We start from the raw sequence: 17,146 nt of genomic DNA on the forward strand, positions 1-17,146 counted from the left end.
ATCTTTCATTTAATTTACATATTTCATTATATTTTTATCTTAAAAATTTTATTAAAAAAAATTATTATGCTTATGAATCAATTACTTAATTTCAGTATAATTTTCAACACACTATTTGGCCTTAGCACAAGCTTTTGGATGGCAGTTACCACAAGGTTTTTTCTGGGAAGTTTGAATGGTTTGCTTGGACCAATGAAGGTACAAAAAAAATTATATAGATCCCTTTGGCCATGTATATTATATTGTGTAAAATATATTTATAATTTTTTTTATTTATCTTCTAACACGTTGTATTTGAATTAATTAACAGGCTTATAGTTCTGAAATATTTCGAGAAGAGAACCAAGCCCTAGGACTCTCAACCGTAAGCTTCTAATTAATGGGACTAAATTTTTATAGTGGTTTTGAGATTCACAGTTTTTATTATTTTAGTTTTTTAAATTTAAAATTTATTATATTGATTTTTAAGATTTAATTTCAGGTATCATATTTTTTTTAACGTTGAGTTAATGAAAGAAATATTAAATTAGTTCTGACTTGTCATGCTAGATATATGATTAAATGACAATTTTTTATTTTAGCTCTTAAATAAAGTAAAAAAGATGTCGTTTTAAAGAATAAAGGGAGATACAATGATTTGCACATCATATAAACTATTATTCTTTTTTTATTTTTGTCGTATTTAACTGTTAAAACGAAATAACGTTGTTTAGTCCTGTATCTAATGTGGTAGGTCATACTAACTCAACATTTATTTTGTTGATTCAGTACTAAAAAAAAAAATTAAAGACCAATATAGTACTTAAAATTAGATTTTAAAAATTAGTATAACTAATTTTAAATTTAAAAAATTAAAATAATCACTTTAAAAATTTAGTCACATTCTCTTGAAGGGATCAGAATAGAAAATTAAAGCAGTATGTATGAATGAATGATGATTGAAGGGTTGATCTGATTTTCAGTTTAGTGCAGCTTGGGGCATAGGTTTAGTCATTGGACCAGCATTGGGAGGCTACCTTGCTCAGGTACATTTTCTTCTCTTTCCATCTCAAATAATTTTCAAAATGTCATGTTTTGTAGGTCTAATTTTTTTTTTTAACTTATTCTATATGTTTATATATATTTAAACAATTTAATTTGTATTGCAGCCAGTAGTGAAATACCCCGATGTATTTCCAAAAAACTCAATTTGGGATAAGTAAGTGAATTTTATTTTCCTCATTGCTCTTTAATTACTTTTATATAATATGATTTAGAAATCCATTTTCTTTTAACTTCTTTTTTCACATTGTTTTTGTTCCTATTGCAGGTTCCCATACTTCTTGCCCTCATTGATAATATCAATTTTTTCATTTGTGGTATTAATTCTCTGCATCTGGCTTCCGGTAATTCTATGAGGACTCAACTTTTTACCATTAAGATCAAATGCTTTTTTATTCTATTTTTTCCTCAGTGTATACTTAATTATGTATTAATCATACTATTAAAATAGTATCTGAAAGTTTACCATGCTTAAATAAATAATTTCAAAAGTTGTTAATGATAAATTTTTAAAAAGTTTAAAAATACGCCAGAAAGAACTAGATATTAAATATATTTTTATCCTCAAAGTTTTCTTGTCACTTATAAAAAAATATAATATTTAATAATTATTTTTATCGTATTTTTAAATCATTTGAGAACTATTTTGTCGATAATATTTTTCAATACCTTTTTCTAAGCATTTGAATCTTTTGAATATCAAATTAGTAGTTAACTCTTAATCATATACTAACTTTTAAGGTGAAATTAGTCTAAACAAAACTCAACTTTTTGCATCACTGCATGCAGGAAACACTCCACAACCACCCTCGGATCGAGTCTGCCGCCGCCGCCGACGATGATGATTTTTTAGAAACCGGCGGCACCGGGTGTGATGATAAAGACAAAAGAATCCAAAAGGATGAAAACCTCTTTTTGAACTGGCCTTTAATGTCATCAATAATTGTTTATTGTGTGTTCTCCCTCCATGATATGGCTTACCAAGAGGTATATAACTATATATACATATGATTCTTACATTATAATTTTATAAGTTAAAAAAAAGTTTCTACAAAACTAATAATTACACTAACATTTTATTCGTTATAAATTATATCAAAGAAACTACATTATTTGATACATTTTTTACATATTTAATAATTAAATTGATGTAATATATAGTTTCTAAATGCATGTAAAGAAAGGGTATCTCATAATAATATTCTTGATGCTGTGGTTGTTAGGTTTTTTCATTATGGGCTGTAAGTCCTAGAAGATTGGGGGGTTTGAACTTTACAACAGACAATGTTGGTGATGTTCTTTCAGTAACAGGTTACATATTTATATATATTTGAGACCAACATGTTTTGTGAACAAATTTGATTTCATATCATATAGTCATATATTTATAAACAATGTTTATGTTTATTCAGGTACTGGTCTTATAATATATCAGCTCTTTGTATACCCAAAATTGGAAAAAGCTTTTGGGCCTATTGGGCTTGCTCGCATTGCTGGGGTAACCTCTCACTATTTTATGGCTATTTATGTTTTTGTTGAATAAATAAAATACTATTTTCGTTTTAACGTTTTGGTTAAATTTTAATTTAATTTTCAATGTTTTAAATATTTTATTTTAGTCTAAATAAATTTTAAATAAAGTCAATATTGTCTCATCTTTAAATATATGATATGAATAATTAATAAAATAAATTTTGTAAATATTAACAATATTTTTAGTTAAGATCATATCTCTTTATTTTCACGCATATGTAACACTTCTTCTTTTCAAAAACCTCAAATCTTAGCAATAAATCATCACCGATTTAAAATCTAAGAAAAAATTATTTATATTGGTGATCATTAGAGGATTGATTTTACTCAGGTAATAAAATCGAATGTTATGGTATTTTTAATATATTAATTGTTCATATTAACTTTAATAATGAGATAATATTAAATTCGCTTAAAATATTTTTAAACTAAAATAGAATGTTTAAAATGTTAAAAATCAAATTAGAATTTAATTAAAATGTTAAGAATTAAAATAATACTTTATCTTTATTGTATTTGTAGTGACTACTTATTAAGTATTCGATTTTTCTTACTTATCGGATATTTGTGAATATTTTTTGACTAATTTATAATAAACAAATATTTAAAATAAAAGACATATAGTTTTTTTTTGTATTATTTTGTATAAAGACACAAGTCTATAATCAAAATTAGATAATTTGACCGTACTCAGAAAATTGTTACAAAGTGGTATTTCATTGTTTTAATTTGTGGTTTAATTTATTAATATTATTAGCATATAATAATATTGCGGCATGATTATATTATTTGTAGGTAGTATCTATACCTCTGTTACAGAGTTACCCCTTCATAGCAATGTTGTCAGGATTCACACTCTACCTTCTCATAAATATTGCTTCTGTCTCTAAAAACCTTCTGCAGGTAACTGCTTCTCTTATTAATTTATTTACCAACTCAATATTCATCTTATTATTTTTCTTTTAATTTTTTATTTATGAACTTTTAGGTGTCCATTATAACTGGTATGTTCCTGCTGCAAAATAGAGCAGTGGTAAGTTCTTGGCTTCAATAATTTAATTTGACTTTATTTCCTTCCAAATTATTTGATCTTAATTAATTTATGTTGATTTTAAAAAAAAAAATTAGGAACAACATCAAAGAGGGGCAGCTAATGGCATTGCCATGACTGCTATGTCAATTTTCAAAACAATTGGTCCAGCTGGAGGAGGGGCAATGTGAGTTTTTTATTTTATTTTATTTTTTATTTTGTGTTCTATAAAAGATTCGGACGTTTCTATAAAAAAAAAATTAAATTAATTTCATTTGATGTTCTGCTAGAAATTAGGTTCTTTCGACAAAACTATTGAAAATAAATTCGAGTTTATTCTCTAAAGATACAGTTTTCAGTTCACTTGCGATAGTTTTGTCGAACGAATCTAAGTTTTTATGGATATTGAAGGTTTAATTATTCTATCGGTTTCTATAATTTTATCGAATTTTTAATTAAGTCTCTATATTATATCAGATTTTGTAAGTAAAAAAATATTAAAATTAATAGAATATTCAGTTAAACCATACAGAATATTCAGTAAAGTGTTAGACATATTTGATTTGTTTAACGGAATATTCTGTTAATTCTATTGTACAAAATTTGATATGGTATAGAGACTCAATCGAAAAAAAGAAGTATAAAGACCTAATTAAAAATTCAGTAAAATTATAAAGACTGATAAATTAATTAAACCGATATTGAATTAATATACCTTGTTTTAATGGTTAGAAATTGTTGGTTCTCATATGAAATTATAGTTTATCTATTAATTAAACATGTTAAAAAAATAGTGAATTGACAAATATACCTTCTTCAAAAAATAGATGAAGCAATATAAAACAAAGTGTGGAAAATATGGCACATTGCTTTGATCAATTAATTAATGTTTCAGTTTTCTAATTTTTCTTATTCTGGTATTGGTGCAGATTAGCTTGGTCACAAAAAAGGATGGATGCTTCTTTTCTACCAGGTATGATGTTCTTCCACTCAACTCAACTAAATTAATTTTTGAGCTCATAACAAGAGTAAAATTTATTACATCGAGATTATATTCTATAATGTTTAGAATTCTTTAGTTTTCTTAATTTATATAAAAAAAATCATAACTGAAGCACTTTTGATTATAGTTAAAGTGCTAGTTTGAATTAGTTTTTTTTAGTAAAAAAAATATTTTTTAAATAAAGTATTTTTATTTAATTTAAAATTTATTTAAATACGTCTTTTAAAAAAATACTTTTATTAAAAAAGTAAATTATTTACTTTTTCTAAAAGTTTATAATACCTTGTTTAAAAAAAAAAACAAAAACAAAAACATTTTTAATACTTAAAATTTTTTTTAAAAAAATTATCCAAATATAAAATAATATTTATCTGTTAAAAAAATAAAAAAATAAGTAATTTTTTCAAAAGCGCCCAATCCAACTCTTTGAATAGGCCTTTCTAATTAGTTGTTTTGAAATTCAGATACAACAGATGAATTTGATAAAAAAAAATATATATCAAATTATAATAACATAAGTACATATGTTTTAACTAAAAGGATTTGATTAAAGACATAACTGAAGTTGGTTTGTTTGACATGTAATTGCAGGAGTTCATATGTTGTTCTTCATCCTGAATATTGTTATGGGACTTGGAGTGCTTTTACTATTTACACCATTCCTCACCATAAGGAAGAACACACGCCCACAACTTAATTAATTATGCTATATATCTTATCAATTTTAATTAATTAATGCCTTATTTGAATTCTATTATTGGTCATTCATGGTGACTGGGAGATACTACTAACAAAGCGTTAGTAATTCTAGTCATATCATTATTTTAAGGAGTTAAACATTGATTAAGAAATCTTAAAGTTTTATGTATATTGTTACATTATTACATGTTACATGTTTTAATTTATTTTTATTATCTAATAATTATATTATCCAATACTTTACCATATTGATAGAGTGTTATAAGTTATTGTGAGATCGACAGTGATTACAATCTTAAGAATAAATTTAGAATATAAGAAAATAATTATAATATCATAAAAATTTGTCAGATGCAATATTTTATTTATTTATTTATTTTGTATAAATCATTATCTTGACTAATAATTTTTTAGTAAAGTATCGTTTTGACTCTAATGTTTGGAGTAAGTCTCAAAGTTGTTCCTAACGTTTAGATTGTTCTATTTAAGTTCCTAACGTTTTAAAATTGACTCAATGTTGTCATACCGTTAGGAATCTATTAACAGAATTGATAGTGAAACAAAATTAATGAGACGATTTTGAAATGTTAAAAATTTAAATAGGATAAAAATCTTGGGACAAAATGTTTATTTATTTTTTTGTATATATCATTATTTTGACTAATAATTTTTTATAAAGTTAAAATTGAAATAACATTAAATTACTCTTAAACCATTTAAAATGCAAATAAAAATATTAATTAAGGACAACATTAATGCTTACCATAAAAGAAGCCTAACATGACAAAAATCTTCTTACTGTGCTGCCAATTTTGAGGCCATGAACAGAATGTAAGGTGGCATGAGTTTTATGGTTTAGGGGTAAAAGTGTAATAATAAGATGAGAAACAGAACACGATATTAATGAATCAATAGTGCAATGTAAAGAGGACCACGTGCTCTAAACTCTTAAAAGTCTAAATTATTAAAGAATAATTTAAAAAAATAGAAAGAAAATGGTCTCAGAAATGTGTCACTGAGTCAGCAACAAGGATTGACATGTGAGACTCTGAGATGGCATTCAAGAAATCTTCGATTGGTAGCTTGGTTTCTTAAACAAAGTTCTTTAAACATTTGGTCAGTAAAAAAATTAGATTGGGATTTTATAGTTGTCTCTTATCTTAAAATTGTTTCTTAAATTTAATTCACCTTTAATTTTGATTCATAACTCATTAGTTTTTAAATTTATTTTTATTAATGAAGTCTTTATTTGCCATTTTTGTCTAACTTTTGTATTAAGACCTAATTGAACTCTAATGTCCCTATTTAGCATGTTTTATTAACTTAATGACTAATTTTGACTAAATTTTACGGTAGTCTTTGAGATTTATATTTTTTTCTTATATCATTTTAGTTTTTTTTTATTCAAAATTTATAAGACTGATTTCTAAAATTTAGTTTTAGATACTATATTAATTCTTAGATCTTTTTTAACTCTGAGTAAACAAATAAAATAATATACTGTCTCTCACTTATCATCCTAGATACAGTATTAAATGATATCGTTTCATTTTGTCACTTAAAAAAAATAAAATAAAATTTATATAATGTACAAATTGTTTTATTTTTTCTTATTCTTCAAAATAATATCGTTTTTTTATTTAAGTGTCAAAATAAAACAATATTATTAGTCATGTGTCTAGTATAACAAATCAGAATGAACTCAGAAAAGATTCAGAAAACAATTCGGTGTCTAAAATTAAATCTCGAGAATTAATATAGTAAATTTTAGATTTAAAGAACTAAAATAATAAAAATTATGAATTTAAATGATCATTCTAAATATTTAATTAACTAACTTTTTGTGTATATAATATTTTTTTATATATAAATTTAACTACTTTAAATGACCATTGAGACTTTCTTACGTTTGTTTAAGCTAAGTCAAGATGTTGTTAACCAAGATAGACATTTTACAAACTCAAATTCTCTAAATTACTAACAAAAAAAATGGACATAAGTCAGAAATATTTTTGTCATGTCACAAATTTGTGACGTGGATATAATCATACAGCTGCCACTTCCGTTATTACGAAGGCAAATAATTTGGTAACCATGTTTGAATAAAAGTTTTACTTGGTCAAATATACCAAAATTCACACATCATCATCCATAGTTTAAAAAAAAAGTATTGATAAATAATAATTTTTATTATTTTATCTTTTCTAATAAATCTTTGTTATAACATTTTTATTAAAATACAAAATATTTATTATTATATTTGGTCTTAAATAAAATTAAGAAACATTTTAGAAATAAATATTGTAAAATTATTGTATTTTTCTAAAATATAGCAACTAAAAAAAATAATTAAATTTTTTTATTTAATATAAAAATCTACTTATAAATATTTAAATTATATAAATCTAATAAATCTATAGAGATAAATAAATAAATAGACCTTACTTAACAATTATTAAGAGTAGAGTTGCATGATTGGTGCTATAAAAATCTGAGAGCAAGGTGAGTCCACAGCTGACAGCACTGTTACTCTTGAAATCTTCATCAATGGAAGAAGCATTATTATTGGTGAAGAAAGAAGAAGTGTATTATGAGAATTGCCCTGGTTGCAAGGTTGACAAAGCCAAACACCTCACAAATGGAATCTCAATTCGGAATCTTCTTTATATATGGCTTGCAGTCTTATGTGGAAGTAAGCTTTCTCATCACTTTCTTCAATTCTTTCTTATTTCTCTTCCTTAATTCTTTTCTATTCCACGTAAAATTAATTGTACTTAAATTTTTACCTAATTTTAAACATATGTCATCTTTAATTTCATTCTAATAATTTAAACAAATTTTTTTTGAAAGATTTAATTTTTTGATGCAGTTATTTAAAAAGATTGAATATGATTAGACGATGAAAAAAAAATTTCAGATTGATTTGATATTTTTTTTGAATCTTTTTATACAGATATTTTTTTCTGAGTTTATGATGTGCTTAATTAATTTTCTTCTATTTGTTGCAGCGCTGCCTGTGTGTTCTCTCTTTCCATTTGTTTATTTCATGGTGAGTTGAATTTATTTTTTTATTTTCTACTTTTTGGAAAAAAAGTTGAATTTTGTGTACCTCCAACAACATGTGAAGCATGCTCTGATTTAATAATAATAATGAAGTAAAGTTGTTCTTATCTTTTTTTGGAGGTCCCATTTATAATGAATAGTGAATTACTTACCGAGGCCCAAAAAAAAAAATAATCATGAATGTATGTCTAGCTCGATTTTAATTAGGAAATGATTAATATATCTGAAATTGAGAATTATTAGGAGTTCATTTATTATTTAACTTTTGTTAAGATTATTATGCAACCTTTTGTAAAAATAGATAGAAAATTTGAATTAAATATTTACTCAATTTTTAAGATTTTTATCATAAAATTTTTTATATACTAAATTAATTTTCTTCCAAATTTTAATAAATAGGTAAGAATATATAAATAATTTTGTGTCACATTAGTACATTACTTTTTTATTTTTATTTTTACTGGCCGCAATGCTAATCATTTGTGTTTTTTATTATGATTACAACATCAAAGTTTTTTTTGTGTTTATATGACACCTTACCCTCTGATGAAATATTGCATAAATTAATTAACGGATATTAATAATTAAATCGTACAATAACAATTTCTACGCATTACTAATAAATTTATGTTTATAATAATTTCGATAATTATGTAAGTGTTGTTAAAATTAATATTTTTTTAATAATATTTTTTAGAAAGTGTTATTTTAATTTTAATAATATTTTTAAAATATTATAATTACTATAGTCACTATAGCATAGTAGGATGATATATTATACATTATATACTATATTTTTTAATTATGTTTAATTTAAAAAATGTTGTAGGATCTTCATTCATGCTGGGGAGAGCTCTAACATCTATATTATGGGGAATGGTATCTGATCGTTATGGTAGAAAACCCGTTATTGTTTTCGGTGTTATTACTGTGTAAGTATATATAATTAATTTAATTGATTATTTTTCTATAAAAATGTGATATTATTCTATTACAAAAAATGTGATTGTTCAGCAATGAAAAGTTTATTTATTTTTTAAGTTAAATTAACTTTTTATTCTTTCTTCACCTTAAATTAAATGTTTAATTTATATATTTGGTGTACTCTAATTATTACTAAATAGTGGTGTTAATTAGTGCAAAGAAAGTTAAATATCTTTAAAGAAATCAAATGACTTTTCTATCAAACAAATAACAATCTAATAATGTTGCAGGCTCATTTTTTTTTATATGAGAAGCATGGATGTGTTGTGCATTGTTGTGAAAAATGTGGGTGTTAGACAATAAACATGGATGTGGGATAGCTTTTTCTGAAACAAATGATGAAAAAATTGGATCATTATCCGATTTTTTTTGTAAAAAAAATTAAGCCTACTAATCGGACAGTCCGATTAGTGTGAAAGAGAAAATTTAAATTTTGACAAAAATAATCGGAGAATCCAATTTATGTTCCCAAAAATCGGACAGTCTAATTTTTATTCCTGATACCACAATTACGTAAAGTATTTATACACTCCATAACTTTGTCTTATACTGTTACCCCAACCACATCTAAATTAAAAAGTGTAATGTTGCATGCAGTGTGATATTCAACATATTATTTGGGCTCAGCACAAATCTTTGGATGGCTATTAGCATGCGATTTCTACTTGGAAGTTTAAATGGTTTGCTTGGACCAATAAAAGTACCATTTCTTTCTTATTACTCATCAATATTATTATTATATTCATTATTGTTTTGTATATTCAAAGCTCAATTATTATTAGAAATCACATATGAACAGGCTTATGCTACTGAGATTTGCAGAGAAGAACACCAAGCTATTGGACTCTCAACCGTATGTATCATTAATAAAACATTATTTTTAGAAGTTGGTATATCCATCATCATAGTAATAATTATTAATTAGTTTAAGTTTGATATAATTTCAGGTTGTTGCAGCTTGGGGAGTAGGTTTAGTCGTTGGACCAGCATTGGGAGGTTATCTTGCTCAGGTAATTAATATATAATTATTTTTATTTTTTATTTATATATTTGAACATATTTTTGTGGACATATACTACAAGAATTTCGACCGATTGTGATAATAATAGCGACAGTTGAATAACTGCCTTAAAATAAAGCGTTGCTAAATCTTTAGCAGCGGTTTTTTAAAATCGTTAGAATAAACCGCTGTAAATCAGAATTATTTGTAACATTATTATTTACTTCTGTACATATATGTTATTTGAAAAAAAAAGTGACTTTTGTCCTTGCATATTTATTAAAAAGAACAACTTTAATTAAGATTAATTATTCTATGCCACATTATTATGTGTTCCTAATATTTTGAAAATTTCTGTATTACAGCCAGTAGAGAAATACCCAAATATATTTCCAAAGAATTCCTTTTGGGATAAGTAAGTGAATTTTTTTGGTTTTTTTTTTCTTCTAGTTTTTTTTATTTAATTATAAACTTGAATAATTCAATATGTTACTAATAACTTGTGTTGTAGGTTTCCATATTTCTTACCCTGCTTCATAATATCAGTTTTTGCATTTGTGGTAGCAATTGCATGCATTTGGCTTCCGGTATGTATGTATATTAATTAATTTGTCATATTTTGGTCATTAATTAGTCACAAATAATATTATAAAATATTGAATTCAAGTAGTGTATGCAATGATCACTACAGGAGACACTTCACAACCACAAAGATAACAATAAATCCATTGATAAAGCTGAAGCTTTAGAAGGTGGAAGTAATAATGATGATGAAGCTGAAGAAGAAAAGAGTATCTTCCAAAATTGGCCCTTAATGTCCTCTGTCATTGTCTACTGTGTTTTCTCACTTCATGACATTGCTTATCAAGAGGTAATTATTATTATTATTATTATTATTATTATTATTATTATTATTATTATATAAGAAGTTTGTTGTTATTAGGTATTCTCATTATGGGCTGTTAGTCCTGGAAGGTTGGGTGGTTTGAATTTTACAACTGATAATGTTGGTACTGTTCTTGCAATTTCAGGTACATCTTTTCACATATGCATATATAATTTACTTATTAATTACCCACTTAATTATTATTATTATTCAGGTATTGCTATTATAATATACCAGCTAAGCCTATACCCAATGGTGCAAAAAGCCTGTGGGCCCGTTACTCTTGCTCGTCTCACAGCGGTTAGCTTTCTTTTAAGGTGGAAACTCAAGTACAGTCGATTTCACGTGAAGTTGATACATGAGAGTCATTAGATGATTTGACTGATTTGACTAAATTTTCATCTAACGACTTTCAAATATTAACATCACGTGAATTCGATTTTACCTGAATTTTCATCTTCTTTTAATCAAATCTTGCGATTATTATTATTGGCGAAAAATTTTTCGATTAGCAATTTTAGTATTTTTTTATTATTATTTAATTAGTATAAATATTAAATTACGTTTTAATAAATAAAATTTATTAATTTATGTGTACAAATTTTAAAAAATTTAAGTGTAAGCTGTATTTTATATTATGCAGGTGTTAAGTATACCATTGTTGCAAAGTTATCCTTTCATGAGAATGTTATCAGGCTTCACACTCTACGCAGTTATAAGTTCTGCTTCCATTCTTAAAAGTCTTGCAACTGTAAGTGAAAAACAACAACAAATTCTTATATATTTTTCGGCAACATATAATTAAGGGTAAATAATTAAGTTGGGTTGGTCTAGTAGTTAGCTCATTAGTCGGCTTAAATAAGTATCGAAAATTCGAATTCCGCCTTGTGCAACAGTAACTTATTGACCAGTTATATATAAACTCTTAAATAAAACTTTGATCCGCGACAGATTAGTCATTGGCCTGTCGAGTTCGAGAATACTATTGAAAACCAAAATAATTAAGAGTAGATATTCTTTCAGGTCCTAACCAGCAACCTTCCATAATTCGAAAAATCTTTAATCGGCCCTTAATTGTTCAATTAATTGGTTTAGATGATCTCCAACTATTTAAACAATAATTGATCTAAACGGTCTTATAAAAAAGTGACTAGCTGCTAATGTATAAGAGACCGAATAGAACAATTATTTAAATAGTTAGAGATAGAGTAGGATTTTTAAATTATAAAAAAACACTTTGTTTTTTGAACAAATTATCAGAAATTAAAAAAAGAGCTAGGATAGTTTAACATACATCCCTATTTTCTAATTGAGTTTGTTTTGTTGGAGATAGGAAACAATTGCAACCGGTTTGTTCATTCTGCAAAATAGAGCAGTGGTAAGTTAGCATTTCATTGTTAACATTATTTGTTTCTGGTAATGTGGAGATTATTAGTTTTATTTGACTATGTTTAATTTGGAATGCCAATTAAAAGATCAGAGACAGAAATATTTTGACAGTAATCAAATAGTTTGTTTGGAATTTAAATTAAAAATAAAAATTTTCATTTCTAAATTCAATGTCCATTCAAAAAAAAAAAAATCAATTATCTGTCTTTCTCTTTTGTATATATATATATGTCAAATGTTTAATTTACTTCTAAAATTATAAAGTTAAATAAAGATTTGAATCAAGTTTGTAAATTCCAGATAAAATAACTAATCATAAATCAAATAAAAAAATTATATTTTTTATTTTAATTAATTTGATTTGATTTACATAAAACAATTTTCAATTTTTTTTATTAATTTCAAATACCATCCTTGTGAGATTGTGGTAATATTTGTGAACAGGAACAACATCAAAGAGGGGCAGCAAATGGCATTGCCATGACTGCTATGTCTGCATTCAAAACAATTGGCCCAGCTGCAGGTGGTGCATTGTGAGTATCCCTTTCACTTGATTTTTTTTTTTTTCGTCGGATATTATTCGTCATTAATTTTGTCACTAACAATGACGACTTCTGTCGCTAATTTAAAAAAAATCGTTGAAAAAATGTGTCGCTAATGTCAAAAATTCTAATACTAATTCCTTTTGTTTGGAGTGTGTTTATATTGTAACTCATATCGTCGGATATTATTCGTCATTAATTCGTCACTAACAAGAATATATGTCACTAATTCAAAAAAGTTGTCAAAAAATCCGTCGCTAATACAAAATATTCTAATAGTAATTTCTTTTGTTTTTTTAGTGTATTTCTATTGTAACTAATTGGAGTTTACAAATGTTTCATTAGTGAAATATTTTGGATCATGGAATTTCATAATTATTTTCTTATTTTATTCTTCTTATCATGTAGGTTAACTTGGTCTCAGAAGCGACTAGATGCCTCTTTTCTCCCTGGTATGATAATAATAATAATAATAATAATAATAATAATAATAATAATAATAATAATAATAATAATCATATAATGTGTTTGAAGTTCTTTTTGTTTGACATATTAATAAATAAAAGATAAATAATTTTTCTGTAATTTAAATTTGTGGTTCATTTATGCTAACAAATCTTTTATTCATTTTTTTAAATAATAGGGACGCATATGGTATTTCTTATCCTTAATGTTGTTGAAGGAGTTGGGGTGCTGCTCATGTTTAAACCATTCTTGAGTGTAAAGAAGTAAACTTAATTTGTGCAAGCAATGGGATTAGAATTAACACTTGCATTTATTTTGAGTTCTTCATAGATTATTATTATTATTATTATTATTATTATTATTATTATTATTATTATTATTGATGGTGTCATTATTATTAGCTAAGAAAACATAATGAAGAAATGTTTAATTTTTGTATGATTTTGGCTTAGATATCTTTATCTAATTTTATTGAGACTTCAGTTACTGAGTTCTCAATTAGAGTGAATTAGTATTGAAATTTGAAAAGCATATAATCAAATTTAGGAATTTAGGTAATGTTTTAATATAATTTTCTTTGAATTTTAAATAAAGAAAATTTCAAATTTTTATGTTTTATGTTTTAAAAATTAATATATATTTAATTTTCAATAATTTAAATATTATGAGAATGATTAAAAAAATAAACTCAGATTTTCAATCATTACTCATACAATTATTAGGAATGCAAAAATTAAAATGAAGAATGCTACATGATTAACAAAATTTAACATTTTAAATCAATATTTAGCCAACAAATATATTTTTATATGTAATATTAAAAAATTACCATATTAAGTATTAACAAAATCCTAAATTTTAAATTTTAAACTATAAATTCTAATAATATAAAAATAAAATATTAGTCTAAAATATTGAGTAATATAAATAAAAAAATGTGTACTTTAGTATTTCTCAATTGAAGTATTTCTCAATTGAAATTCCACTGCTTCAAAATAATACACCATAACTTCCATGAATGGGTGCAATAAAAAAATTAATTTGATGTTTCTACCTCACTTAAACACAATGGAAAGCTTATTTGAATAATAAATAATTAATTTATGTTTTTGTAAATAATTTATTTTCTCACGAACAGAAATAATAAAAAAAAGGATTTCATTTTCAATCTTACTATTTCCTTTGCAATATCATAAAAATAAGATCATCAAGAATCACAAGGAAACTAAAAACATAATCGACAAAATACTCAGTTTGATCCCTAAAGTTACACTTGAGTCTCAATTTAGTCATTGAAGTTTCAATTGCCTCAATTTAATCCCTAAACTTTCAATTGATTATGGACGGAAACCACTATAGAGACTAACGAGATTAAAATTTGAAAAATTTATAGATTAAATTAAGGCAATTGAAACTTTAAGGACTAAATTGAAACTCGAGTGTAATTTTAGGGACCAAATTGAGTATTTTCTCAAACATAATCCCATTAGTAAAGGATCTCAAAACAATTGAAGCATTTCTAAGCAACATTAATTACCTAATTAAGATGAACAAAGTCACACATAAACATTGTATCATGGCCAATTTGCTAGCCCAAATTTAACACAAATTATACAACTTCCATTAACTTGTTTTTTCTCTTAAAGTTGGATATGGAAAAAAGGGCCATGTCAAGAGAGAGAGAGAGAGAAAGAGACATACACAATTTATTAATACCCACTAAACACAATTAACTCTTGAAAATGATATTTGGAAGCATGAATCCAAAAAGCTTGGAACTTCTTAACTGGGATTTGGCTTTTGACATAAGAGTGCCATCATCCATCTGTTAAAAATGAACAAGAGATAAATTAATAGGAAAATTTTAGCTTCCATGAAAGCACCATCTTTTCCAAAAGTTCCATGGATAAAATCTCGGATTTAGAATTAGGTAAAGACTCACATGCAGTTGTCTTCATGTGAAGTTGATACTTGAAAATCGTTAGATAATCATTTAGTCAAACTTGACAAATCATATGACGGTTCTTAAGTATCAACTTTTCATATGAAGACAATTGTATGCGAGTTTTCACCTCAGAATTATAATGCAGAATCTGATTGGATGATTATGTAAAACTCTTTACACTGAGAGTGCATTAATTTTTTTTTTTTACCTCCACAATCCAAAACCGAATTTCAGATAAAGAAATGAGAAAAACTCAATCACAAGTTTTGACCGGCCAGCCTACTCGGCCCTACCCAAACCGAATCCCATAATCCGGCAATCTCAACTTCGATGGCCTGTGTCCCGCTCTACCGGCCCTCATCACACAATCAATCATGCCTTGGACACGGATTTCCATCCCCAAGGATTCCGGCACAACTATACACAGGGCCAAGCGAAGGAAGGCGCGAGCCTAAACACACTTAACTCTACCCTACCTACTTAAAACAACAACAAACACATATATGAAAATGTAGACATAGTTTAAAAGAATTCTAATACTATTATTAGACTTCCATCATGCATAAAAAAGCCTAAAGTGATCATGAATCCCAATGGCATGTAACATGAAATCCAAGGCATTATGAACTTGAAAGCCTAACCGATTTAACTTCCTTTTTCCCCTTTTCTATTTGGTGAAATGGTGATGGTAGTTAATCCGGAAACGCCACTCGCTATCATCTCAAGAGTAAATTTGACAGATCAAATGCATTTCATCACCTCCATTTTCTTAGAGAAACCATCTATTCTTATATATTCTAAACTTTAATAGAAACATAAGTTTGTGCATGCTAAAGAGTGCCAAAACATGAAATAATTTCAGTTCAGACATGAATGGATTTACCTCATTATCGTGCCAGTCGGAAAGCTTCTGCAACAAGATATCAACCAAAGGAACCGCGGCATTTTGACGATCCACATAAGCACCTCTTTTTCCCTTTGGAATCTCTGCTACCACCAGCATGGCCAGAACTAGCAATACCATAGTCATAGGTTAACTCGGTCATCGGGGGAATGTGACTGATTGCGAAAAACGCCACATGTAGGAATGATTGATTGTTTTCTTCATATAAGATAGGTTGCCAGAAAACATTTGGGGAGCAACTATGGTTCATGAATCTAGCTACATTCCCAACATTCTTGGCACTAATAATAAGAGGATACGGCATAGTGTAGTCCTCTGTAGAGTCATTTGTGCTCACTTCTTCGAGTAATCTAGGTTCATAGTTCCACTTGAATTCCTCATAAATTCGAGTTGTGTCGAAAACATATTCATTAGCATCTCCTTCCTTCGCGAGCTGATTCAACCTTGCTTGATCAATAACTTCTCCTGCATACTCACAAATGAAAGAACCGGCACGAATAGGATCCAGTGATCTAAGACCCCATCCTCTATCCTTTGTTTTGAACACTTCCATGTGGTGCTTGAGACCGGTCTGGGAGGCTCGATTTTTGCAGTTAGGGAAACACTGGCATGTGGGGCCACATTCATGAATCAGCGGCCTTCGACTCACCAAAATGCTGCCA

The 17,146-nt window shown here is 26.4% G+C and overlaps 3 protein-coding genes and 1 long non-coding RNA gene across 4 annotated transcripts in view; 3 read left to right on the forward strand and 1 right to left on the reverse strand.

Moving 5' to 3' along the window:
• LOC107471898 (protein ZINC INDUCED FACILITATOR-LIKE 1) overlaps positions 1-14,143 on the forward strand; it is a gene marked incomplete in the record, with an annotated part of 16,806 nt that extends 2,663 nt beyond the window's left edge. Inside the window, 14 exon segments of the mRNA XM_016091427.3 lie at positions 9,199-9,301; positions 9,951-10,053; positions 10,153-10,206; positions 10,301-10,363; positions 10,719-10,768; positions 10,865-10,940; positions 11,045-11,224; positions 11,297-11,384; positions 11,454-11,539; positions 11,883-11,990; positions 12,573-12,617; positions 13,073-13,161; positions 13,579-13,622; positions 13,814-14,143. Of these exon segments, the coding sequence (XP_015946913.1) occupies positions 9,199-9,301; positions 9,951-10,053; positions 10,153-10,206; positions 10,301-10,363; positions 10,719-10,768; positions 10,865-10,940; positions 11,045-11,224; positions 11,297-11,384; positions 11,454-11,539; positions 11,883-11,990; positions 12,573-12,617; positions 13,073-13,161; positions 13,579-13,622; positions 13,814-13,902 (1,178 nt within the window).
• On the forward strand, positions 37-5,514 carry LOC110272498 (protein ZINC INDUCED FACILITATOR 1). Its single transcript, XM_021133250.2, has 13 exons — positions 37-198; positions 311-364; positions 963-1,025; positions 1,149-1,198; positions 1,310-1,385; positions 1,831-2,028; positions 2,265-2,352; positions 2,454-2,539; positions 3,370-3,477; positions 3,563-3,607; positions 3,703-3,791; positions 4,534-4,577; positions 5,199-5,514. The coding sequence occupies exons 1-13, from the start codon at positions 67-69 to the stop codon at positions 5,306-5,308; spliced, it is 1,143 nt and encodes a 380-aa protein (XP_020988909.2). The 5' UTR covers positions 37-66; the 3' UTR covers positions 5,309-5,514.
• Positions 7,757-8,357, forward strand: LOC107471899 (uncharacterized). The gene is made up of 2 exons (XR_001588661.3): positions 7,757-7,998; positions 8,315-8,357. It is a non-coding gene; the product is annotated as an uncharacterized LOC107471899 (long non-coding RNA).
• Positions 14,144-14,856: 713 nt separating the features above from the next.
• The window catches only part of LOC107471926 (histone-lysine N-methyltransferase, H3 lysine-9 specific SUVH1), a 4,219-nt gene continuing 1,929 nt past the window's right edge, over positions 14,857-17,146 (reverse strand). The window contains exons 3-4 of the mRNA XM_016091463.3: positions 16,464-17,146; positions 14,857-15,460 (exon numbers count right to left, since the gene is read on the reverse strand). Coding sequence (XP_015946949.1) covers positions 16,504-17,146 — 643 coding nt within the window. The 3' untranslated portion in view covers positions 14,857-15,460; positions 16,464-16,503. The remainder of the gene's footprint in view (positions 15,461-16,463) is intronic.

Source organism: Arachis duranensis, chromosome 10 (assembly GCF_000817695.3).
Source record: "Arachis duranensis cultivar V14167 chromosome 10, aradu.V14167.gnm2.J7QH, whole genome shotgun sequence".
NCBI classification, from domain to species: Eukaryota; Viridiplantae; Streptophyta; class Magnoliopsida; order Fabales; family Fabaceae; genus Arachis; species Arachis duranensis.